We start from the raw sequence: 27,818 nt of genomic DNA on the forward strand, positions 1-27,818 counted from the left end.
CTGTGTATCTCCAAATATGTATTTTGATCAGTAGGATAGAGCCTATACAATTGCAAAAAAAAGAATAATAATAAATGATGGGCCATCGCTCTGTACTATATTTACTATTGATATTTAAGTACAATAAAATTAAGCTTTTTTACTTGTAGCCCACTTAAAAGTACGTATAGCCTACCTTTACAGGAGTAATAATTCATATTAAGGTCTGTACTTTAACCTATTTATGCACTTCGTCCACCTATTTGATTATCACCCCAACTTCTTCTACAGATAAATGTAGTCTGATTGCCAGTATTTTACAATAATTATCCATACTTCTATTAATACATCATTATATTGTTTCATCTTGGTCCATAAAAGCGTCTGGATGTCAGCGTGTGTTGTGTCACACCATATTTTTCAAACCACTGTGGGACTAAAATGGTTATGAATGTCCATGGGCCCTGCTTAAAAGTTCAAGCTAAAAATTGACTAAGTGCTAACAATATAATACAGGATTCGTTTGTTTTCACATCTCCAACCTGAAGGTATGAGGACTTCCAGATGAGGTCCATCTCAGGCTGGACTCCAGTAATATTAGTCTCTTCCAGACAGTGAGCCAGAGGTTAAGCAGGAACTCAGCCCTTGCTGAGGGAGTGTGTGTAGGGGTGTGTAAGTCCTCTCTTCCTCACGGCAGATTGTGCAGTGTTATAATTGACTCTTCCCTCCTCATGTCCTCATCGCAACATCGCGTACTTTTCATCGGCCTTTCATCGTCCTGCACTTGATGGTCACCAATTGTAAGACAAAACCGTTTCATTTGTACATGCACTTTAACTGACGTTGCCTGCGTGGAATTTCTTTCTGATTCGATCAATCAAACCCCCTTCATTGCTTTGCATAACGACCGACGGCTTACATTTAAAATGTGCAATTCTAACTTCACATTTTTTTGTAATAAAAAGAACGTGACTCATTCCTTTTGTATTTGACTGTTAAATTATTTAACAGTTCGGAAGTTCAGGTGAACGTGAGCACCTGCAGAGTTTCTCACTTGATAATGATAAGAAACTTTTATTTAAACAAAAATCGCCCTGCACTTAAACACAGTTGTTATGGATCCTCAAGGTTATTTTCCTGACTTGGAGCGAGTTGAATCATCATTAAGCAAGTAGTTTAATTGAATTATGCGGCGCTTTTCATAAATATTAGGTAATGAGAAACATTATGAATAATGGAGCTTAATAAATAAATCAAAGAATAATTTAAATAAAAAACAACTATGAAATATTAATAATTTAAAAAAACTACCGATTTAAAAATAAGAAATAACTAGGCCTATCTTCTGTACGGTTTATTTTCATTGCTGCATATTAAGCCTAAGTTCATTTTAAAATGAAGACACATTGCATAAAATTGTCATGAAACTGATTTTTATTTTGGGAGGAAAAAAAGGGCTGACACGGCCGATTGGTTTTTTTTTTTAAACATATTAAATACCAATAATTGATTGGGCATTTATTATTATTATTATTATTATTATTATTATTACTATTACTATTATATTGTTATTGTATTATCCTCGTTTAAAAGTTTTAAAAAGAAGTTGCGGAGTCAGTGATCTATTTTAAGTTTTTTCGGTCTGCCATAAATGAAAAACGTGACAAACAATAACACACCGTTTAATAATGAACGATTTCCGTTCTCTTAAATATTTTGTAACAAATCTTAAAGATTTTGTTACACTTAGACAATATATAATTTCGCCTTCATTGGCATGAATTTCTTACGGCCATATAATGCTCTTAAACAGTTTAATAAAATGCCCTAAATTATAAAAGGTCAGCCGCATTTGTTTAATGCATATTATGCCGTCTGAACGGGAGAGAGAGAGAGAGAGAGAGAGAGAGTAAAAAAAAACATTAAGTTTGATGGATGTTAATGATAAAGCGTGTCGCAAGGTCAGGCGCCTCAAAATAACTAAATTAAAGACTATTTAACCAAAGCATAGGATTAGAACAATTATTAAAACTAACAGCCTGGCCTTTCACAAACCAATTCAAATTTTAAATTCCAATTCAAAACGGAATTTCAATGTATTTCCCCCTCTTAAATAGCCACCTCACACAGTCCTTCGAATCTGCATACTGTAGCCTACACCAGAAGCCACAATCTGAAGTGCATTTATTAACACTTTTACAGTGTCTGCTAAAATGTGTTTCAAAGCTCATAAAAAGCCAGTCTCTGAATCATTGTTATCCATCCACCCAACTCCCACAAACACAGTTTATTGAGACATGCTGTATGAGTATACAGGGAGGAGTATTGTACAGGGAGAAGTAAATGAATGAAGTGTTATGCTCATCTTTCCTCATCCTCAGTAGCCGTGGCTCCTCCTCCTCCTCCCGACTCCTCAGAGTGGTTGTATGTGAGCTCCTGGGCCTCCAAAGAAAACAGACACGCAAGAAAGGAGGAACATCTCTTCTTTTCTCCTCACTCCATTCACAGAGCCTGCGAGAACTCGCCCCTGCTGGGACCTCCCCACCGAGCCCCCGTTTGCTTTCTCCCATTGTGACATGGACTATTCTGGTTGAAAACGAACCCATCTTGACTCAGCAATGACACCTTGACTTTGGAATTTAGCACCGAACTCGAACGTCTTCTCAGCTGGGCCTGTTTTGTAAGTAGCCAAAAATGGGTTCTGATGTACGTGACCTCAACACTCTTCTCCCTCCCGTGCCCCCGCTGCCCGGGGGGAATGGTAACTGCGCCCTGCCCGTGAGCAGCACCCCACAGTGGGCTCCAATGCTGGACTTTCACACTGGCTCTCCCTACAGCTCGCTGGCCCAGCACTCCTTTATCAAGCAGGAGCCCAGCTGGGGTACGGCTGACCCCCATGAAGACCCTCACTGTGGGCTGAGCGCCTTCACCCTGCACTTCTCCGGACAGTTCACTGGCACTGGGGCCTGCAGGTACGGAGCCTTCGGGGCCCCTACACCCAGCCAGCCTCCACCCAGCCAACCCAGGATGTTCAGCAATGGTCCTTACCTCTCCAGCTGCATGGACAGCCAGCCCAGCTCCAGGAATCAGGGTGAGAAACTGCTTGAAATATCACTGTTATTCTGTTCTTGCTTCTTTGTGACATTGCTTTGAAATGTTTGAATAAGATAAGCCATCGTTTATCAATAAGTCTAAATTTTAATATATTTATTAAGGGCAAAAAGCATGACATTTTAATAGTACACTTTTAAAAATAAAGGTTCTTTATTGGAGCTTTCCATTCCACATAAGGTTCTTTATAGTGGAAAAAGATTATTAAAATATAATTCACAATTTCACATTAAGAAAAATTATTCTTGTAAGAACTGTTTACTGAAAGGTTATTTGTGGAACCCAGAATGGTTCTTATATTGAATCGCTGCGAAAAACATCCTCTTGAAACATTTCTTTTTAAGAGTTTATGGGGCCTATAAATTGACAGCTTATTTTAATTTCAATTTTATTCCAGTCATTCTGTTTAGATTTCATCTGTTTAATACATTTAATTCAAGCTCATTAAAGCTTCAGCTTTTATGTTGCACTTTTTGAAAAACCAAACATTTTTAAGATTTCTGCTCTTTATTTTTAGTTGTGATTTTGTATGTCATCACTCTAAAAGTCATAACATGCTGAAACTTTTAAATGACTCAGCTATTGGCCTAAAAGTCACTGTTAATAAATTAGATGAAATGTCAAAGTAGGACAACAGTTTTCAGAAATATTGATTACACAAAGACTTTTTATTTTTTGTTTATTTTGAATTATTAATAATAAATGTTATTATAATTAATTAAATTAATTACACATTTATTCAATAATTATTTTTAATCAACTAAAATACATTTGTATTTACAAATAAGACTTTCAGAAGGTTGTTATTATTTTAAACCCTCATTTGTGTCAGTTTATCATCTTCTAATATGTGAACTTTTTAATGTGAGTGTGAGTATTTTATTGGACAACTTTTGAAGAGTGTAAATTGTGTTTGCTTGTATGAACTACAATAAGTAAATGAGTAAATGTATTCTGTGATTTATCCATCACCAGGGTCATCACCTCTCACATATGTATCTGCCTTGAGTAATTATGTATCTCAGTGCTCCTGTATTTGGATAAACAGTTCCCAGATATTTTACAGATATGCTGCAAACATCTCATCACACAGGCATTTAATGCATGTGACTCATAACTGTGTCACTGTGTAAGAGACTTCAGGTTACTGGCTTGGGGTTTTCAACTTGTGGGATAATAAAGATTTTGCAGTCAGGCAAGAAAAATATTTTTTTCTTCCTCTTCATGACAAACTGCATCTTTTAAAACAAAGATGAAAAAACGTCTAATATTATTATGGTTTTATTTTACATAACGATGACTAAATACCTATTTGAATAATCATATTGTTGAAGACTGTATTTAAGTAATTAACAGATTAAAAAAAAAAGACTAAATTTGAGAAGTACTGCAAACGCCTAATGATTTTGCACATTCTTCCAAAATATGTTTTGAAATTATATTTGACTGCAAGATACTATGAATAAGAACAGATAATAGAGACACACAACGAGAAAAGTAAAAGAAATGTTTTATTCTTTCTGACAATAAGTCATTTGGAGACCTGCATTATTGGTTAAATCAAATTCGTATTTGATATTTTCTGTGCATTTTATGATTTTAGATACATGGATAATTTTTCTCCTTTTTATCAATAAACATTTACTACTACATATTTTGCAGTCCTTCTAACAATTTAATCCAAGTTGTTAATTCACTCCAATACTTGCTATTTGGGATTCATATTTTTTGTATAATTTTATTATTATTATTATTAATTAAAATGTTGTAACTTTTAGCCCTCCTCTGTCAATAGTAATAAAATAAGATAATCAATAATAATAAATAACATCATACATGAGAGCTTGTCTTGTCCGAGTTAACCCAGACGTAGGAGAAATCTTTAAAACCACCATCACTCTCTAAGACATCTGATACTCATTTAGTTCTAAATTGCATTTTGGAAATCTAAAGTTACAATTAATTGTGGGTACTGCCACTCTTCGCAATATCAGGCCACACTTCCAGCCAGTGACCAGCTCTGCACTGACTCCCAGGTTCAAACTCTTGCTGAGTCCTGGTAGGGTGGAAGAGAAATGGTCATCTTTAATGAGTTTTCCTCTGTCTGAGGTGAAAGTGGTTGGCTTGTAATTAATGAAGATGGTGGTGGGAGACCGTGATTTACGATGTTACGTCTGACCTGGGGTTACACCGAGGCATGATTCACCCCCTAAACCTAGTGTCGGCTCTTGGCTACACCGTCCTGCCAGCGTTTGTTTTCCTCGCACAGCTTGTCCACTCACCCCCGCTGGGAAACGGAGGGCTGATTAGGATCCAAGGAAGAAAATTCCTATTATCTGGAGAGTAGCCGTGTGTTTAATAACAGTTTAATAAAAAAGTTTACTGAACAATTAGGCAATTCTAACATTTCAAAAACATAAATGGTATAAATTCTATATTTAAAATATATATATAAAATATAAATATTTCTAACATTTATATTTCCATCTCAAAAGAAAATATTTGACTTTTACGGAATAATACAATTCTAAAATTTCAAAAACATATAAACGTGTAAAATAAATATTTACATTTTTTATTATTATATAAAAATAACGTATTTTAAAATAGAATTAAAATGTTTTTCAAACTTTTTTATGATAATATATTTTAAAATATATATATATATATATTTACAATATTTCTGACTTCATTTATATTATCTGTCCCAGGTTACGGGGACAGAGTTTCTTTTGATGGAGCCACAAACTACGGACACACGCCTTCCCACCACACCTCGCAGTTTCCCAACCATTCCTTCAAGCACGAGGACCCCATCACGCAGCAAAGCAACATGGGTAAACAAACACACCATGCACTAAATTACATTTTATAATGTTTTTATAAATGCATATATTGGAAGAGATTCTAATCTGCAAACACTTTCTGCGTGTTTGGGATCTTGCCCTTGCTCTTTGAACTTACAGAGCGTGGTGGACAGTAACGGAGTAGTTTTACTTCGTTACTGTACTTAAGTACATTTTTCAAGTATTTGTACTTTACTGGAGTCGTTTAGAACGAACTGTTCTTTTCAATTAACCTTTTAAATCGGTTCGCAAATCGCACCAAACGATTCATTGACGAATTAGAATGAACCGATTGCAGTTGTTCTCGAGTCGACAACTCACTGATTCAAATTAACCGTTTAGTGCGAGTCTCCAGTGAACTGAATTCACAAGTAAGAACCGGGAGATGTTGTGAGCGCGCGCGCGTCTGATGCTGCTAAAAGTAAGTTACTAATGTCGAATTTTAGGATTAATTATTGTAACTGAAAATCATATTTAGGTCAAAACTGTCAGTTGTTTGTGAACTAAATCTGCTGTAAAGGGTGATCTATTTAAGCCCACTGAAATGATTGAATGCAGACACATCAACATCTGTGTCTCTATGTTTTAGGTAAAAAAAAAATAACCCGAAACTTTAAAATAACAGAAACTAAATAAAATAATTAATGCGCGTTCATATTCCCCGCTGCCGTAAAAATGCTACGCATTTAGCCCTGTGTGACGTCTGTTTTTAATATTGTTTATCAACAGTATACATTTTTAATCTGTACTTTTACTCAAGTACTTGATTTGTGTACTTCGTCCACCGATCTCTGAAATGTCATTCAGGGGGCAAGTTGCACAAAACGTCCCATTGCTGAACAGTAAATCAGCCTAAACTTTTTCCCTCCCCATAGTCCTCTCTGCTCTGCTCTACGTACGTCATAATGTTAAACATCAGCAAACAGCTAACCGGTCGATTTGGTGTTCATTGTGCCGCAGTAAATTCTCCCCGAGGTCTCCGTGCTTGTTACCAGAAGACTCGGCAATGTGAGATGCCTTTCGGAATGTTTAGAACTACCATGGGACGCATTCACAATACGGGGGCCGGATGAGCCAAAGCAGCGATTCCTCATTTGCACTTTGAAACGGAGAGCGAGAGGTCTGCGTGCTTTATGGCTTCAAAGAAAGTCAGCCTGTTGTTTTCATAACTGCTAAGTGTACTCGGCTGCGTCTCCATAACCCTCCCTCACTCTCGTATTCCCTTTCTAAGACGACTACGCCACACATGCTCGATCATGCGTTTCGCTGGAACAGCAAAGTTATGATACTCTGAGCATCTAGGCATGGATATTTTCCATCAGGGACTCAAGACAAACAGAGTGCACAAATGTTCATTCTCGTTAATTAAACTCTGCAGGGAATTATTAAAAACAAAATGTATTAAAACACAATCACACAATGTGGTTATCCAAGGAGTGAAAGAGGTGAAATATTAGAACATTTCTTAAGGAAAAAAAAAGTGTATTTTTCTTTAAAACATTTTTTTCTTTATCTCTTGCATAAGTACTGTATCAAGTTGTGTTTATTTTAAAATAATTAATTAATTTAAAACATATAAACTGATCCAAAGTTATGCACAACTTAGACGAAAACATAAAACAGTGACAAGAAAAAAAAACAAACACAAAAAAAACACACAAAAGATAAGTATTAAAAATAAATATTTATCTTTTTATAATATTTTATAATTATTTTCTACAATATTTATAGAGTTTATGTAGATACTAAAATCCAAAATGATAGATATTAAATCCAAAAAGACATTAAATGAATACACAAAAGATAAACAAAAATGTTGTGTATTTTTAAAGCATTTTGTTTTACAATATTTATATGATGTTTATATTAATACTCAGATGAATTTAAAACCATGACAATAAATATGAAATAAATATGAAAATAAATACTAATATTTATTTTGGAAATGTATAACTTACAATAATTTTTTACAGTATTTATATAATGTGCGAGTTAATGTCTATAATATAAAAATATTTGTTTAATAATAATAATATAATTAATTAGTAACTAATTAGTTATTAATAATAATAATAAAAAAGCGCGATATTTATTTTAGATTATTTTTATATTCATATAAATATATCAATATTGATGATAATAATAATAATAATAAACATAATATATGAACAATATATATAATAAATAAGCTTAATATCAATTCTAAATCTAATTTTTGGCCAATACAAAGATGTTGTAGATGCCTGGGTATAAGATCTTAGAAATCAAATCAATGCCAGAAATTAACGCTATCAAAGGCTTTTCATTTATATTTGCTGCATTTCAGGTGACCAGCAGTATCCTGTCCCTCCTCCAGTATACGGCTGCCACACTCCCTCTGACAGCTGTACAGGAAGTCAGGCTCTGCTCCTGAGGAACCCATACAACAGGTACGGCTCCAGTCCTATCCATCACAAATAACATCTCAAAGCCTTCTGAAACATGTTCCTTACATGTTTGACTCCTCACTTTCTCTACAAGACATGTAGATCATTGCCACTTCAAATGTTTCCTAAATGCTTCCTTAACAGAAAAACAGATTTCATGAAATATAATACTTATCCTAAAAGATATGAAGGAAATGAGATATGAAATGAGAAATGAGCAATATGAAAGAAAAGTCATGCACATGGCCACCAAATTCTTTAAAAAAATAAAAAAATAAAAAATTGTCCAGACAGGCTACAGACAGTACAACTGATAGTTGTCATGACACACGGGGTGCAGGAAGTTCAAATCCGGTTCTGTTCAGTAACCAGGCCTGTGCAACAATCAGAGACACGTCAAAATCTGTTATGGCGGCTCCAAAAAGTCACGTTGCCACTGAGCACGTAGAGGAAGTGGGGAAGTTAGGTAACAAGAGAAGGAAAAGGAGGCCTTGTTCGCACAGGATGTTCGAATAAAGTTTCTGCGGGGACTTTTTTTTAAAGAACAAAAAATGCATTAAAAATATACACTACATTCAAAAGTTTAGGGTCGGTAAGATTTTTAAAATTATTTTTAAAGAGTAGAGACCGCATTTATTTGATAAAAGATACTGTAAAAATACTGTAAAAAATGTAATATTGTGAAATATTTTTTATTTTAATATTTCAAAATAAATATATTCCTGTGATGCAAAGCTGAATTTTCAGCATCACTACTCCAGTCAATAAAGGTCAAGTGCTGAACAGCATTGTGTACTACGCCAAGATAAACGTTTAATCCACCTCCCGTTTGCACTTTCAGACCAGCTCTGTATTCTTTCATTCTGATAAGTGCTTAACTGTTCTCAGTGGAATTCCCTTCGCAACTTCAGCTAACAGTGCGAGTACTACAGCCCCAAAATGATCTCACATTCCTCGGATGCTTTCGCCATGTTGTTTTTCCAGCACAGAGGGAACATAAAGATTCAAAATAACAGAATTGGGATGATAAGAGGACTTTGACTCAGGTCGAACTGCATTTTCCAGTTCCCCGTTTCTCTGCGCTGTAATAAACAGTCTCCTATCGGGCCGCAGCGAGGCGGCTGTGAATCCTCAAATCAGAACGCTGTGCTGCTTTTCAAATCAAATGCCTGGTACCTACGGCCCTGTATTTACACAGGCCTCCAGTTAAAGCAGTTTTTAGGTAGCACAAGGTGGCTGGAATAAAAACATGTCCAGATTTTCAAAGTAAAATTAGGCTGTTGTTAATCTCAAAAGCAGATGTAGTGTACGAAAATGTCACAATCTACAGACTTCCTGCTTCCATCTGTGTCTGGTGCGTCAAAACTGAAAAACAAAGATCCAGACCATGTCTCACAGAGCAAAGTTGAATGGGGGAGCTTCCCAGACCATATATTAGATCTTTGACTGAACTATTAGATCTTTTCCATGAATTCAAAGTTAATTTTATATAAGCACTGACATTAAATCTTCTGTTAAAACCAGTGTATTATTTGAGCTGCAAAGCTGTGTAAATCAATGTTTACCTTTTTTTTTTTCTTTCTCGTTTTATGGTTTTAGATATTACATTGTCATGACAATGAATCATAAAATTGGATATATCTTTACAAAGAAATGATTAGTATGCAATTTGTGCATAATGCATACTAAAATCAAATGTAAACATTGTTTACTGTACATCTTGTGGCTGTACTCCTGAAACAATGAGTATTTTAACATCATGTATTTTAAAGGAATCTTACAGGTTCATTTTATAAAAGCACTGATATTAATTCTTCTGTTAAAACCTGTGCATTATTTGAGATGCAGAGCTTTATAAATAATATTTATTACAGTAATTTTAAGGCGTTACATTATGGCAATGAATTGTAAAATTGGATATAACTTTACACAGTAAAGATTAGCAAGCAATTTCTGCACACTAAAATCATGTTAATGCATATTGTTTAATGTTTACTGTAAGCCTTATACATTTGAAACAGTGACTATTTTAACATTTATGAATCGGGTCCATTCGCTTTCATTGTAAGTGCCTCAATCTAACCCAGATTTTTTTTTTTTTTTAAAGAAAAGGAAGTCAAAATGTATTTTTGTGCTAACCAACATTATGCCACAAATACTGTTGATTGAGTTTAACTTGTGCAGGAATATACCTTTATGACAAATCATTCAAATTAAATTTATACTGTCCATCACAACTAAACTAAGTTATCATTATTGGAATAGTCCTGAAACATTTCTCAAAACAAAATCTCTTGATGCTGAAATACTGTTTCTAAGTTTCTTCGGCAGTGAAGCAAGCACAGTACCAGGTACCAGTTCATACCGCCGTACACTGTGGCCTGTCTATGATGAAACATATGATGTCAGAGTTGCTGTAGATAAATCCAAACTATGTGTTTGGGTGAGCACCTGGCAGGGTAACTAATGGTCCTACGGACAGGCTTTTAATAAAGTATGGCAGGTTTTTGGTCAGAGGGGTGACCTGATTAACTGATCACCCCGGTGGTGTGGGTAACCTCCTTTTTTTGTGCACATATGACACATTCATTCACTGTTACCCAGGATGCCTTTGTCAAAAAGGCTATTTTTCATTCACACATTCTTTACATCTGACAGTGGTTGCTGCTTTTTAAGATTACGAGTGCTTGTAGTACAGGAAAATACTGTATATGCATATGTTCTTAAATAGTATTTCTGTTGTTTTCAATCCTAGCAGCGATAATTTATATCAAATGGCAGCGTCACAGTTGGAATGCATGGCGTGGAATCCCGTCAACTCTCTGGCGTCCACTATAAAGAGGTAGGTCGACGTGACCCGCTTCTGTCACGTAGGAAATTCTTCTGTGATTTGAAGAAGCACATATTTGTTTCAGCTAAGAGAGGAGAAGGACTTATAATATGCTTCATTTAAGCTGGTACTTAGACTAGGAACATAAAATGGGAATTTAAATTATTGTGAGGGCCTGATAATAAGTCTGAATTCAAGTTGGATTATGTGTGCGAACCACAATGGTTTGGGTTCTGTTTCTTTTATGGTGCATTGCCATGGATGTCAGAAAACCAAATTCATTTCAAATAGTACAATACTAGCCAGAAAAAAAGAGAGAGAGAGAAAGAGAGAGAGAAAAAATACACTTTAGTTACAAGTTGGATGACAAAATAAAATGTATTTTTTATTTTAAATTTAAATGTTTCTTTAAGGCGCAATGTGTCATTTTTGCGCCTCTAGCACCACCAAACAGAATTGCAAAAATACTGACAGGTTTCTTTAACACTAATCCAAAATGTATGCTATTGGTTGGATGAAACCATAGGTGTTAAAATTAAGAAGCGGTTCTTTCTTGTTAAGATCCAGTTCTATTTTTTTTAAATAGCTTAACTGAGTGTCACGCACATACTTCCTCCATTCTTGCGGAATACCATAATGTATTCCATAATGTATACCATAATGTGTTTCCTGCCTTATTCAACTGAATCAACTGACAGCTCGATTCATTTAAATCAGATTACAGTTACTCTTATAAACAGCTTCTTTTTAGTGAAACAAAAACCTCATCAGTGTAGTCCAATTATGAACAATTGTCTCTTGTGAATGAGTCGGTTCTTTATAGTGAATTAATTACAGCACAACCAGTTTAGTCTGATTCCCAAACAAATGATTCTAATGAGTCGGTTCTTTTTTAACAAATCAAAAAGATATAGCAGTGTTGTCTGATTCCCAAACAAATGACTCTTGTGAACTGGTTCTTTTTAGCGAATCAGTTTCACATGATCTTTTCTCCGCAACTTTCTTCTCATCTTTCTGTTTGTGCCAGAGAGTTGAGTGTGCACATGCAGAATTAGCCTCTGTTTTGTCTGGCTAGAGAATGATATCCTGCCATATATTTCTGCCAGTGGCACCTCAGCCTTGACCAGGCCGAGCGCCGGCCCGCCGGGAGGAAGGGAGCCGTGCAGGGGGGAGGTGGAAGTGCATCAGTGCACAATGGGACAGTCTTTACTCCCCCTGGGACCCGAGCGAGAATCCGCAGTCACGTTCGGCCAGGCGGGGAGGAGGCTGTGACCTCTCCCCAGCCTCCCTGAAAGAGTCAGAGGAGCCCTGGGTGACCGAATGATTCATATGCTGATAAACGAGAGGGACGGGGCTGGTTTCAGTTGAGGAAAAATCAGACACGCTGATCGATCTCAAGGGGGCTGCCATGGAAGCGTTGCTGTGGCTCCTCAAGCCAAACTTAATCATTCCTATATACATCCAACTATCTATAGCTCTTCGCATACCTCCAGATCCCATGCGTGTCGCAAGCCCAAGGTGGTTCAGCTTGGGTGAATGAATGAACTGTGAGAAGATTTACTGCAGGATGCTGTTTTGGACTGTCTTTTCTGTCTGGCTGGTCTTGCATACAGACAAAGAGGACTTTACACCTCATGAACCTAAATTTGTGAAATTTTGTTTGAGCAAGGGAATGATCTGCACAGTAACGAAAAACAGTTTCCATAATGTGTGGTCTTTTCTCCAAAGCGGAAGAAACACGGTGTAGAATTGTCCTGAGAAACGTGTATTTACAGCGTAATGTAAAAAGCCATACCGCCGAGGTTCAGGCAGAAGTTCAACAGTGAGCAAGACCATACATTCCCCATTCATCTCTCTGACTGGCCCTACCTCAAATGTTTAGGGCAAAAATATTGCTCTTTGAAACGGAGCAATTTGCCCCAATGTCAAGATGAGTTACAAAGACACAACTCTGTGTATTTTATGGCTAGCAATGCCTCATATGTCATCCAAACTTTGTGAAATAAAGCATGGGGAGATTTAGGAAGGACTGTATCTTCCATTGTGCATAAATGAGAAAGTTATGAGTTAGAATTACATTTTGTGAACCGTTGCTTTATCGTAGAACAATTGATGAGCAATTGTTAATTGTTGAACATTATAAAAAAAAAGCTAATAATAATTTTGTTAATCAGTATTTTTGTCTTATTTTTTTGTAAAAAATCTGATACAATGACTTCCAAAATCTCTTATGCACTTATGATGTCTCTTACGCTCACCAGGGCTGCATTTATTTGATAAAAAAAAAAAAAAAAAAAACGTCAAAATTGTAATATTTTGAAATATGATTACAATTTAATGTGACTGTTGTCTATTTAATATATTTTAAAAATGTAATTTATTTTTGTGATGGCAAAGCTAAATTTTCAGCATCATTACTCCAGTCTTCAGTGTCACTTGATCCTTCAGAAATTATTCTAATATGATGAGTTGCTGCTCAAGAAACATTTCTTATTCTTATCAATGTTGAAAATGGTTGTGATGCTTAATATTTTTGTGGAAACATGATACATTATTTTTCAGGATTCTCTGATGGAATAGAAATCTTTTGTAACATTATAAATGTATTTACTGTAAATGTTGATCATTTTAATGCATGCTTGCTGAAAAAAAGTTTTTAAGCACTCAAAGCAATTTTTTTCTTGGTTTAAACATAAAACCAAAATAAATAGAGAAAGAAATAAACAAATAAACAAATCACAAAATTTATGCTTATAGCTAGAAAAATAAAATGTATTTCCTGTTTGTTTGTTTGTTTTTTTTAATAAGCCTACTTTATTCCATCTGATCACATTAACAAAATATTCCCCCATTTAATCACAAACAGCCACGCAGGAGGGTATGAGAGTGACCCCAGCATGGTCTACAGCTGCAGCACGCAGTACCGCATCCGCACCCACGGCGTCTTCAGAGGCCTTCAGGTCAGTATCTCTTGATCACGGCCCATTCGAGTTCACTCTCAGGCCACACTAAGATTCTTTGTGGTCTTGGGATGTGCTCACATCGGGCCAAGGTCAGGCCACGGCGTACAAAGACACACAGACACTGACACACACCTCATACACAACCCTTAATCAAAAGGTTGATTATACAACTTGCCAAAATGATGTATAATCCAAAAATAAATCTAAAACCTGAGATTTAGAAGTGTGATACAGTGCCTTAAATAACTAATAAAAAAATAGACAAATGTAATTTCAAAAGAATGTGCTGAAGAAAACCATCTGACGCAATGAGAACACTATGCGAGAGGAAGCAGACCCCTGCCAGAATAGTTGAGAGATTTGAAAGGCATTTTAGGCTGAAAAGCGAAGAGGAATCACTTAAAAAAGTCCATTAGCCGTAAAGCTGCAGTTTCCAGTTGCCTGCTGCTTATGCATATAAATCATTAGCTCTTAATTAATGTCTGTCAGCGGCCTTAAAGCTGTAAAAGAAGAGATACTCCAGAGCTGCTCTCGCTCAGAATGGGATGCCTTTCTTCACTTCTCTGTTTATTCTTTCCCTCTTCATTATAATAGATAGATAGATAGATAGATAGATACAATAGAAACAATGTAATACAGATAGATAGATAGATAGATAGATAGATAGATAGATAGATAGATAGAAATATCCAATAGAAACAATGTAAGATAGATAGATAGATAGATATAAATATCCAATGGAAACAATGTAAGATAGATAGATAGTTAGAAACAATGTAAGATAGATAGATAGGTAGATAGATAGATAGATAGATAGATAGATACAATGTAATATAGATAGATGATAGATAGATAGATAGATAGATAGATAGATAGAAACAACCAATAGAAACAATGTAAGATAGATAGATAGATAGATAGATAGATAGAAACGCGCCAGATGGACAGTCAGAGATAGCTAGAACAATAGATAGATTATATGTACGCAAATGCATAAAAACATTAGCTGAAATTTATTGTTGCAGACAGCTAATCTGAATTTAACTGTCACATACAAATCAAACTTAGCATGCTAGGCACTGAGGTGTATTGCCTAGACTGCTGTGTTATCATCCCCGTGGGGTCAATATATAAGTCTGGCACTACAGCCGTAGAACAGTTCCAGTAATTTACTTATCAATAACACTTAACACTCATTCATTACCATGCCAGCGTACGGAAACGCCATTATAAGCGCTACTTAATTAAGAGCAGATGGGCTTTAGCAGTGGGCAAATGAGGGAAACGGGAGGAATGGGGGGAGTGAAGCAGTGAAATAGGGTCTGCCTAACGTCCGTGACTAACCGTTCACAGTTAGAGCTCATATCAGTAGCATGGGGAAATCTGAATGATCATTTCACAGCTAATTCTGCAGTAACGAGCCGATTAGACATGCTAATCATTAGCAGTTTTCCCCATGGGCGCTGGGTTTGGATGTCTTGTTTAGTGCGCAGCATTTGTTGTAGCATGAATTGAATGTTTTTGACTTTCTCACAGGATGTGCGGAGAGTACCGGGCATTACACCCGCCATTGTGCGTTCATCTGAAACCAACGAAAAAAGGCCGTTCATGTGCGCCTACCCGGGTTGCAACAAAAGATACTTTAAACTATCTCACTTACAGATGCACAGCCGTAAACACACAGGTAAGACAACCCACAAATAAATACCATTAGCACAAATGCTAAGGTTATCATTAACATGTTTGGTTGTATTAAACTCATAGGGGAGAAACCCTATCAGTGTGACTTCACAGACTGTGGTCGAAGGTTCTCCAGATCAGACCAGCTAAAAAGACACCAGAGAAGACATACAGGTTTGCACCTCTGTCTCCTATATTTTCTCTCTTCCCGTTTTCCTCTAGTGCTTTCCATATTAAACTATTTGGTGAGGGAGATTTCAAGATTTAAGCCCCCTTGTGAAAAAGATTTGTGCTTAATTGTATTAAACATGCACTTATAGTGTACTTCAAATTTTATATATTTTTTTTTTCAAATTTTATATATTAAAAAAAAAAACTGTACTTGCAGAAAATATAATAGTGAAAAAAGATCAGTCTACATTCCTAGCACGCTTAAGTACACTTTTAAAAAGTGCTCACTTTGCAATACTAATAGTGTGCAATAACTAACTAAAAGTTTTACTTTAAAGTACATTTCCAATCTTTATTTTAATATTTTGTCATGCTGTAAAGAATACACTTACTTTGATGTGTTGACTAGCATGCTAAAGCACACGTAAAGTACTTGATTATAATTTTAACTGTTATTAATATATTTTAAATGTACTAAATTGTAACTTCATCTTTAGAAATATATTTAAGTACATGACATATAAGTTTCAATAAAAAAAGACATAACCATAAATGCTTGTCAGTACATTCGGCAATAAACTTTAATCACATTTCAAAGACAATAGAAGATAATTATGACAATTATGAAATTACATATTAAGATGTACTTAAGTGGATTTAATATAAACTATAAAACATTTTCATTTAATTATCAACAATATGCAGTTAAGCATCCAAAAACATTACATTCATATTATTTTAAAGTATATTATTTTCAAAGTACTCATTTTAAAAGTAAAGTGTACTTAAAAAGGGCCCCAAAGACTTGATTCAGATTTCCCACAATCCCCAAACACTGCCATGCAAGTAGAATGATGCTGATGATGCTAATTCTTCATATCTTCAAGAAAAACTTGTGATAAAACAGTCTACTTAAAGTCGCCTAAATGTTTACATTTTCACTCTCTTTTAGGATTTCTTCAATCATTGCTTAATTGTATTAAACATGCACTTATAGTGTACTTCAAATTTTATTTTATTTTTTTCAAATTTTATATATTTAAAAAAAAAACTGTACTTGCAGAAAATATAATAGTGAAAAAAGATCAGTCTACATTCCTAGCACGCTTAAGTACACTTTTAAAAAGTGCTCACTTTGCAATACTAATAGTGTGCAATAACTAACTAAAAGTTTTACTTTAAAGTACATTTCCAATCTTTATTTTAATATTTTGTCATGCTGTAAAGAATACACTTACTTTGATGTGTTGACTAGCATGCTAAAGCACACGTAAAGTACTTGATTATAATTTTAACTGTTATTAATATATTTTAAATGTACTAAATTGTAACTTCATCTTTAGAAATATATTTAAGTACATGACATATAAGTTTCAATAAAAAAAGACATAACCATAAATGCTTGTCAGTACATTCGGCAATAAACTTTAATCACATTTCAAAGACAATAGAAGATAATTATGACAATTATGAAATTACATATTAAGATGTACTCAAGTGGATTTAATATAAACTATAAAACATTTTCATTTAATTATCAACAATATGCAGTTAAGCATCCAAAAACATTACATTCATATTATTTTAAAGTATATTATTTTCAAAGTACTCATTTTAAAAGTAAAGTGTACTTAAAAAGGGCCCCAAAGACTTGATTCAGATTTCCCACAATCCCCAAACACTGCCATGCAAGTAGAATGATGCTGATGATGCTAATTCTTCATATCTTCAAGAAAAACTTGTGATAAAACAGTCTACTTAAAGTCGCCTAAATGTTTACATTTTCACTCTCTTTTAGGATTTCTTCAATCATTTAGCGCAAGTGTTTGCCGATGTATTGCTCACATAATATAAGAGCGCTTTTTCACTCGGACACATTTTGGCATGGCTTCTCTACTGTAGCCTGTACTCGTCCTCTCCTTGTGTGTGTGTGTGTGTGTGTGTGTGTGTGACCACACTTGTGTGTTTCTGTGTGTGTGTAGGCGTTAAGCCATTCCAGTGCGAAACCTGTCAGAGAAAGTTCTCACGGTCAGACCACCTTAAGACCCACACCCGGACACATACAGGTAAAACAAGTGCGTAAACCTTTTAATTTTTTCATGATTTGCTCCTCTCTTTCCACTCTTTGATGGATAATTGAACTTTCAGAGGTCACTTTTCTTTAGCTTGATGTTTTTGGTGTGTATTCGAAAGAGCACACTGAAAAATCAGTTGACTGCAGTGGTTCTCAACTACAGATAATTTTTATTTACTAATATTCACAATTTTCAACTTAATCGGTTACCATTCTTAAATATTGGGTCCATTTTCCTCTACTAGAGAAAAACACACAACTACAGTATTCATAGGTGAAGTGACTTCATTATTGTAATAATAATAACTCAAGTTTTTAAATAGCTATTAAATGCATAATGTCGAAACAAAGATTTGAAACATTTGTGACCATTTAGATCATAAAACTTATGAATGTAATCGATAAATAAAACAAAGAGATAAATATAAATAAATATAGTAGATCACAAAGCAAGCTTTGCATAAATAACAATAGTAATAATTATTAGTAGTGAAATATTCAGAGTGCATGTTTTTATTGTTTTAGTCAAATGATAGTAGATTAGAGAATTAAACAAGCTCTTACCATACAAAAGTAAATAAAAATGTTCTAAAAATAAGACTGAATATCATTAGTATCAATAACTGTGTATGCCCAATTATATGCAAAATTATTAACATAACTAATGGCTGTATTTAAAAAAAAAGATTTCTAAATGTATTGAATTTTAATGAATTTCAATGCTTTTGCATACTTTCGGACAACCGTACATCTAATTTCAATAGCTTCTACCAAGTGACAGGAATTTCAGTCAATTTCTGATAAAGACTGATTGAATGCACAGCCTTAAATAAGTAAATAGTTTTTAAAATGTTATATGGTTACACAATTATATGGTTAATTCAATTTATTATTTGCATTTATCAATTTTCTGGGTTACGACCCACCAGTTGAGAACCACTACTCTTAGGTGACCTCAATATTATTTAATAATGTTGATATTTCTTATTGATCTTCTAATTTTACCTTCGATTCCATCCTAATGTCTATATCCTCTTTATCTCTCTCAGGTGAGAAGCCCTTCAACTGCAGATGGCCAAACTGTCAGAAGAAGTTCGCCAGGTCTGATGAGCTTGTCAGGCACCACAACATGCACCAGAGAAATCTGACGAAGCTGCAGCTGGCCATCTGAGCCACGTCCCATTGGCAGGAGGTTGTGGTGCGACCCCATCCCAAAGTATTAACTGCAGCTCGTTTAAGGAAAAGCAATAGTCTGTTTTCCTTTATAATAGTTCAGGTTGTGGATATGGGAGACTGGCAAGACAAGGCTATCTTTATCTGCATGTGCAGCGCCCTCTAGAGGCAGCTCCCAACAGGCCCCAAATACACCATTACAGTGGCTTCAATATAAAAGTATGGTTCCAGTGAGGAAACCTTATGTCTTTAATGAGATTTTGAGATTTGGGATGTGAAATATTATGTACCTAACAGTTAATGATGTAGTTTTTAAGAGTAATTTATTGTGTTTGTTGTAAATTAAAAAGTTTTATCCTTGTAAAACTCATCTAAACTATCCATCCTTGGCCTGTTTTATCTGGAATTGTGAAACTCTCTCCACTGAAGTGCTCGTCCATGCTGTTTGTAAAAATCCACTCTCTTTGACCAGTTAATTTATGAGTAGGTCACACTGGTTATGTGGCTGAGCGGTTGTGGTCAAGTTGTAAATATTAGTTTCAATCCTCAACCAACACCAAAAAATCAAAATCTAACAAAAGGCAAAATTCTGTTCATGGGAAATGTGACTCTTATAAGTAATGGAAAGAAATGTGAAACGTATTTGGATGGAAATGTTTTTTTTTTTTTTTTTTTTTTTTTGAGCTTTATTTGTATGATTGTCATATATATCTGTTATTGACTTTTTTTTATTAAACTCTCGGCATTAACTTGATGAAATGTGAAGCTCGGAATTAAATTTTAAAGGTTCAATTTATTTATTTTTTTAAAATGGAGAACAATTTTACAGTTGTCACTTGATAATTATTGTCTCATTTAGTGTGATTTTTAATTATGGACTGTATTCAAGGTTTATGCGGGTCTTAAAATGGTCTTAAAAAGTCTTAATTCACCTTTCCACGAATTAAGGTCTAAAAGGGTCTTAAATCGGAGCAGAAATTCATAAAGTCATTGCATTAAATATTGAATGCACTGCACAAAATGAATATCATCCTCAGGATTTTTGTTTTGTTTACCAAAATGAATATCGAAACATTCTTAAGTCAAGATAAATTTACTTGAGATGCAAATTGAACATATGAAGTCTTGTTTTCTGAGACATTTTAACAAAATTAAGTGGCTTATGCTTAAAACAAGAATAAACATCTGTCAATTGGGAATGAAAACTTGTTTTCCATTTTAAATATGTAGATTTGTCTGAGCCAATTGATAGATTGTTCTGGTTTTAATCATTGTGATCCATTTCTCATTAAACAAGACTTTAATTTAGCTTTTTAAGTAAATGTAGCTTTATATAGGGATCTTTAGATGTTTGCACTGGAAAATGAGACAATGATACTGAAGAACATCAACTGTTTATTTTGCTAACCATATCAACGTTTTGTGGTCCATTCAATTTATTCCATAAATTGTCTTTACTTGGTATTAAAAAGGTCTTATATAGTATTCAATTTACCTTTGTAAAACCTGCAGATAGGGATCTTTAGATGTTTGCACTGGAAAATGAGACAATGATACTGATGAAGAACATCAACTGTTTATTTTGCTCACCATATCAACGTTTTGTGGTCCATTCAATTTATTCCATAAATTGTCTTTACTTGGTATTAAAAAGGTCTTATATAGTATTCAATTTACCTTTGTAAAACCTGCAGAAACCCTAATTATTATATAAATTTGCATTATTTAATGCAGCTAATTTTATATTCTAATTTAGCTGTATATTTTTTTTCTTTAAAGAAAAGCAAGCTGTTCAGATATGAAATCAGAGGCCTCCCTTCAAACAAACATGCTCTACATTAAAACACCCATGTAAATGTACAGCTGTCTGCCGATATTTTATCTTTATCTGGAGCTCAAGTCGTGGCTGTCTAGCTTTTTCCATCTTAAACAATTTGCTTGGCCCCCAGCGCGGCGTAAATCAGCAGGTCTCTCCACCCTATTTCTCAAGTCGAAAAGTCCCGCTATATCTCACAGAGACAGCGCTTAATCTCGGTCCTAGATTTGGTCCGAGTGCCCTTTGAAGGCGAGGTGGCTGCTTTGTGTAACTTCGGCACAGTCCACTTCCAATGGACTCTGGGTGCGTTTCTACTCACCACTTCAATCCAAAGAATCATTGGTCTTGAAATGGAGATCTTCAAAAGGGAGAAGGCAAATGAAACTTTAGCACCGCAACAGCTTGAAATGACCAATGACTTGCAGTCTTGTGTTTGATAGCTGTTGGCCATTCTTTGTATGTGTGTGCCTTCATTTTTTTCTCAAGATGACTGTAAAAAAGAAAGAAAGAAAAAAAAACAGGCTAATCAGTGGCCTGTTTTATTGGCTCTGATACCACAAGATGAAAGAAACTCACACTCTCTCTGAACTCTCTTGTCTGTGATCCTTCCAAACGCTGATATAAGTTTGACTCCAGTCTTTAGTCTTGAAGTTTTAGGGGCATCTCAGGCCCGTCAAATTCTCAAAAGGAGCGTTAATTTGATGAAGACATGCAGCGGTTGAAGAATGTCTCCAAAATAGAGCGTGCATTGACGCACAGCAGTCTATTTCAATTTTTGCTCAAACTGAGTATCAAAAAGCCTTCTTGGAAAGCTCAAAGTGATTCCAAAGAAAGAAAAAAAACAGGCTAATCAGTGGCCTGTTTTATTGGCTCTGATACCACAAGATGAAAGAAACTCACTCTCTCTGAACTCTCTTGTCTGTGATCCTTCCAAACGCTGATATAAGTTTGACTCCAGTCTTTAGTCTTGAAGTTTTAGGGGCATCTCAGGCCCGTCAAATTCTCAAAAGGAGCGTTAATTTGATGAAGACATGCAGCGGTTGAAGAATGTCTCCAAAATAGAGCGTGCATTGACGCACAGCAGTCTATTTCAATTTTTGCTCAAACTGAGTATCAAAAAGCCTTCTTGGAAAGCTCAAAGTGATTCCATCCATCCAGTACCTTTTCTATAGAAGACAACCTTTTGTGGTTTGCCAAAATAAACAAAAGCTCCTTCGCATTTAATATCAAATGTAAGTGAAGTTTTATGCTTAATATTCTAGTGTATATTTTAGATTCAGCTTATGTTGTCTAATGCTCCAAATTTAATTTTATAGTATTTCAGATGAATTTTAACATTAATGATCAAAAGTATGACAAGCATCTGCATGTGTTTTGAAGTATATTATATTTTACCATACATATCAGTTTTTTTAATCCGATTTCTTTTAAAATAAATGAATACTTTTATTCAGTAATAATGCACTAAATTGAACAAAAGTAACAGTAAGGAGATTTATAATGTTACAAAAGAACTTTCTATTCATTAAAGAATCCTGAAAAAGTATGATGGCTTACACCAAAATATTAAGCGGCACCACTGATAATAATAAATGTTTCATAAACAGCAAATCAGCATAAGGATTTCTGAAAGATCACTGAAGACTGGAGTAATGATGCTGAAAATTTAGCTTTGCATCACAGGAATAAATTGCATTTTAAAATATATTAAAATAGAAAACAGTTATTTTGAATTGTAATACTAGTTCACAATATTACTGTTTTTATTTGTGACAAAAAAAAATGCAGCCTTGGTGAGCATAAGATACAGCTAAAAGATCAAATGTATATGTGGTCAGGATTTTTTTTTGTATTTATTTATTTAAATTATTTTATAAATTTATTTTTTTTAAATAAGTCTCTTATGCTCACCAAGGCTGCATTTTTTCATCACAAATACAGTAAAAATACAGTATTATTACAATTATATATATATATATATATATATATATATATATACACCTATACCTATTAAAACACATATAACTTGACATTTAAGTTAATTGATTCAAAACTTCATTATACATTATTCACAGAAAATACCACTCAATAAGCATCTTCAAAAAGTGAGGGGTTTAGGAGGAAAGAGCTCCTCACACAAGAGAAGAGCTACATCTGATTCTTCACTGATAACACCTCGAACTGCTCCCTTGACCAAAGCAGCTGGCCAAACCCACGACACCTTTATGACCCTAGTGGTGGTCGATCAGTGAGCCCGTTCATTCACAGGATAAGATAAGGGAGAGCGGGAGTGATAAATGCTGGGATAGACTGAGAGGTAAGATGAGCGAGGAGGATCTCTGACCCTCTGCCTCACATGTGCTTGTTTATCAGGCGGCCATTATGGGATTAGATGTGGCTTGACGGTGAGGATGTGAGGGCTTACTACTGTAATGTAGTGTAATTCTGACTACGGTTTGTCATTTAGTATGAACATCACCAATCTGTCTTTCTTCATTCTTTTCTTAAGTCATTCTGCCTATTTTTGCCTAAGTTTCTGGCTATAACTTAAATGTCTCTGCCATAGATGAACAGCACATGATCATAGAATTTATGAAAATCATTATAAAGTGACAGTTCTGACTCTAAATTCTAATTGGATGAGCCATGTTTGATACTGCAGTCTATAAAATTAGCAGAATTAGTTCTGGAAGTATTTTCCCATTCATTTTTATACACTAACTTCTGTTTAAGCCAAAAACAGTATATGACAATCTGGGGGGAAAAGACAAAGATTAATTTATTAAAACGAGTGCATAACCTCATGTGAACGATGTCATCAAATCAGAAACAATGGGATAATATAAAAGTTTTGCCTATTTTTCAGCAACTGCCATTTGCATGGCAACTTCTCTGATTGGGAATTATGGGTAATATAGTTCTTTGCATGGGATTAGGTCTTTAACTATTTTTTAAAATGATGAAATGTAAAAGCTGAAATCTAGATGTATATTACAACAGCTCTGTCTTGTTAAGTTTATATATTATCATTAAAAATATTGTATTATGAAGAAAATCAATGACACTTTTGCACTATACAGTATATTCATAATCATGGCTTAATTCTACATTCAGAGGATATATCTATAACCAGATGAATCACAATATTATTATGATTATTATTATTATTAGTAAATGTGATTATTTTGTTAACATGTCATTTATCTTTGATAATTTACATAAATGTTTTTAATTTTTTAAATTAACCCAGGGAGGGGCCAGCTGATCCAGGCCTCTGGGGTGACGCTGTAATGGCTGTGGATGATGTTCTGATGTGGAAGTCCTGGTACGGATCTCTAGAGACCGCATTCCATCAGTCACAGGACAGATTTTCTTCCTTCACCTTTCTCTCTCTCTCTCTCTCTCTCTCTCTCTCTCTCTCTCTCACACACACACACACACACACACACACACACACAGATCTTGATTTTTGTTGTGCAATAGCTCTCCACTATCCTGGCACTGTCATCATTCTTACCTCTGCACTTCCTCAAGGCCTGTACAGTAATGAGGTGAGATACACTCCTTCCTGGACTCTCTCTCTGTGTGGGAGTGTGTGCTCACCAATTAGGCCATAAACACACATACACACACACACACACACATACATATACGGTATATATATATATATATATATATATATATGTGTGTGTGTTCACTTTTCTTTATATTAAATTAATTCAAAACCTAAATGGTGTGAATTCCAATCTTATATTTAGAATTACCACCCCCTTATTCAATGCTTATTTGAAGTGTCTTCTTGGGATGTTTCGACTGTTCAGCAAGAAAAACAGTGATGTAATCCATAGAAGAGATATTTGGTTGAAATCTTGCAATGTTAAGCTCAGGCTCAGACTCTCTAACCCACCAGACCATAAACTGGGTGGGCCAAATGAGAGAAATCACTATTCAAATATGATATTCTGACAAATAAATAACAAATGAAGTCACATAATAAGATATACCGTTGCAACTGCAACAAAAAAAGGCATAATTATATATTTTAAAAAATTGTGAGCAATTGTTGCAATTTGAGATCTAACTAAAATTTTTACCCAGCTGTCATGGAGAAAAAAAAAAATCCAATAGACTTAAATGCATGCGTCTGGTGCACTTTGAGAGCAAAACTGAGAGCTCAGATCTCTGTCAGTGACCAAATTGAACTGGGGAAAAAAAATAAATAATCTTTGCATTGATATTTAACTGGACTGAACAACAAAATCAAAAATAAATAATTTATATCATTATTATTAACTTAATATTATTTATTACTTTTATTAATCGATACTTTTATAACCTTTATACTATTATCATTATTAACTTAATATGATTAACTCATGAACAGAAATGTATTATTGTAATTGTAACACCACACCAGCAGAGGGAGCCCTCGCCTGAGTACTGACTGTGTACCGCTCCCTCTGCTTCTACATTCATTTCCTGTTTGATCAGTATTTAGCAAGGAACTGTGTGTTTGCTCATTGCGAAGTATTGCCAGTTTACCTGCCTTACCAAGCGTTTCCATTGTTTTCTGCCTGCCTATTCTGTGTATGATTCTGCCTGATTATCTGCTCTACGTTTACTGAATTACCCCTTTGGATTGATAGCCTGATTTGGACTGATGATTGTGTTTGGACCTTTTGCCTGCTTACTCGTCTCTGCCTTTTGGATCTCCCTTGTGTATGTTGAAAGATTGGACTGCTGTGATGGTATTGACTCTCTGCCTGGCCTAACGTTTCTGTCACTCAAATCTTCTATTAATAAACTTCTGCAAATGGATTCTAACGCCGCCTCAGCCTCACTGTTACAGTAATACAACTGCACAAAAATTAATATTTTCAAAGAAATATATTAATAATATATTAATACATTTAATAATAATTAAATTAATAATTTATCTTAGTAAAATATAATACATGTCTTAATTTCTTTAATAATAATAATAATAGGCCTAATATTTGTATTAACCATATTCATTTATTAATATTAACTCATAACTACACTCACAACAGCATTGTAAACTAAAAATGAATATTTGCAAATATAATATATTAATATATTTAATAATAAATTAATAACTTACATTATTAAAACATATTTCTTAATATTTTAATAATTATATTTTTTATTAACCATATTCATTTATTAATATTATTAATTAATATTAACTCCTGAATACACTACCATCAGCGCTGTAAAATAAAAATAAAAATAATATTTACAAATAAATATATTAATACATTTCTCTGTTTAGTTGACTGTTTATAAACACTTTATTATAAATCCAATGAAATGCTGTAAACGTCTGTCCACAGGTATGTTACATATGATGTTATTTTGAAAATAAAGCATAACATAACCTGCCCAATCGCTACTCAAAACTAGCCCAATCACGTTTCGAGGGGGTCCCCCATTAAAAATAGTCTTCTGGGGATAAAATACAGTGTTTTGGCGGGGTTCCCCTGGTAAAATTCGCATTCCAGGGGATAAATATCACGTTATTGGGGTCGTTTTTCAACCCGCGGACATGAAAAACAACCCGCGGCAACAGTGTTAAAGTAGCCCAATTCCGCGGGAAAACCGCAGACTTGGCAACACTGATAACTGGTGAGTGTTGCGTTCCCAAATGTATGTTAAACAAATACCACATGCAGAGATGAAGAACCACAATATTGCATTTTATTATCTGCAACTTTCATAATTTTCCTGATCAGGGACCCACAAGAAACTAAAATGCTAGCCAAAATCTATAATGTAACCTCAAGAACTTCACCTAAGGACTAACTTTGACCTCTCGTTGTTAATCCAACTTATGTTATAAACTTAGTTTGACTATACTCAGTTTCTCTCCTAACTTTTACAGCCACTAAAACTGATTGACATAAGAAAGCAAACACAACTGGCATGATGAAGAGTCTGTTCTCCCAGCTGCAGCCCTAGAGGCCAGGAGGGTACTGCGGGAGGACTCTCCAACTGCCACTTATCTCTGGAGAAAACAGAGGACAGGTTGTTCAGAGAAGCTTTCTACTGTCCACACGTGTAACCGCTCTTCAAACACAAGCGCCACGGCACTATAACTTACTCCTGGATGTAAAAGTGGGCAATGAAGCAACCGGCTTTGATTTAAACCCCTCTTTTGGAAGATGGGAAGTCTCGGCACGAGTGGCTGGTGTTTCTCAATGCCAGATCGGCATGTTTTAAATTAACTAGTCATTGAAGAGGAATCTTCAAATTAGCAGTTTCATCTGGGCAATTCCCTCACTTCAGACAAACTGCAGCTGGAGCTCAAAACTGTTGTTGCTTGTGGTGTTTCCCTTTTGACAAAGGAATCTTAAATGAATAAAGTGCATGAGAGAAGGGCTCCTCTAGAAAAAGAGGAGTGCTGTGTTTAGTGTGACCATTAAATTATTGCCCCACGCTGAGAAAAACATGAATCAGTCATCTTCATCCAGTGCAAAGCTTCCCCATGTTTTTTTTTGTCTTTTGTACCTCCACATCCCCATCAGTAAAGTCTCCTTTTGTTGACACCAAACCAGCAATGATATATCATCATCAGCATCAACTATTAAAGTGGCCATTATTATAATGATTAACTTAAAAAATATAATATTGTTGATATTCTTAATTAATAATAATAATAATAATAATAAATATATACAATTATGTATATAAATAAAATTATTTAAATATGTATTAAATATTTATATGAA

General features: G+C 34.7%; 1 protein-coding gene across 2 annotated transcripts; it reads left to right on the plus strand.

Annotated features, from left to right (window-relative positions):
• The first annotated feature begins 2,393 nt into the window (after nucleotides 1-2,393).
• Nucleotides 2,394-19,990, plus strand: LOC107674952 (Wilms tumor protein homolog). Of its 2 annotated transcripts, none has more exons than XM_016469112.1 (9): nucleotides 2,394-3,070; nucleotides 5,802-5,927; nucleotides 8,263-8,365; nucleotides 11,118-11,204; nucleotides 14,059-14,152; nucleotides 15,692-15,839; nucleotides 15,920-16,009; nucleotides 17,989-18,081; nucleotides 19,130-19,990. In XM_016469112.1, exons 1-9 carry the CDS (start codon nucleotides 2,674-2,676, stop codon nucleotides 19,249-19,251), a joined length of 1,260 nt encoding a protein of 419 aa, XP_016324598.1. In that variant the 5' UTR covers nucleotides 2,394-2,673; the 3' UTR covers nucleotides 19,252-19,990. The 2 variants fall into 2 exon arrangements, with proteins under 2 accessions (XP_016324598.1, XP_016324599.1); XM_016469113.1 differs by having other exon boundaries at nucleotides 17,989-18,072.
• Nucleotides 19,991-27,818: the final 7,828 nt, after the last annotated feature.

This window comes from Sinocyclocheilus anshuiensis, unplaced genomic scaffold (assembly GCF_001515605.1).
Source record: "Sinocyclocheilus anshuiensis isolate Anshui unplaced genomic scaffold, SAMN03320099.WGS_v1.1 scaffold1065, whole genome shotgun sequence".
Taxonomy (NCBI): domain Eukaryota; kingdom Metazoa; phylum Chordata; class Actinopteri; order Cypriniformes; family Cyprinidae; genus Sinocyclocheilus; species Sinocyclocheilus anshuiensis.

Excerpts from the sequence above, each read along its gene's own strand:
- LOC107674952 (XM_016469112.1), top strand. The coding sequence starts at position 2,674 with ATGGGTTCTGATGTACGTGACCTCAACACTCTTCTCCCTCCCGTGCCC. Across the intron at positions 3,071-5,801 it reads GCCCAGCTCCAGGAATCAGG|GTTACGGGGACAGAGTTTCT; the intron begins GTGAGAAACTGC and ends TATCTGTCCCAG. Across the intron at positions 16,010-17,988 it reads ACACCAGAGAAGACATACAG|GCGTTAAGCCATTCCAGTGC; the intron begins GTTTGCACCTCT and ends GTGTGTGTGTAG.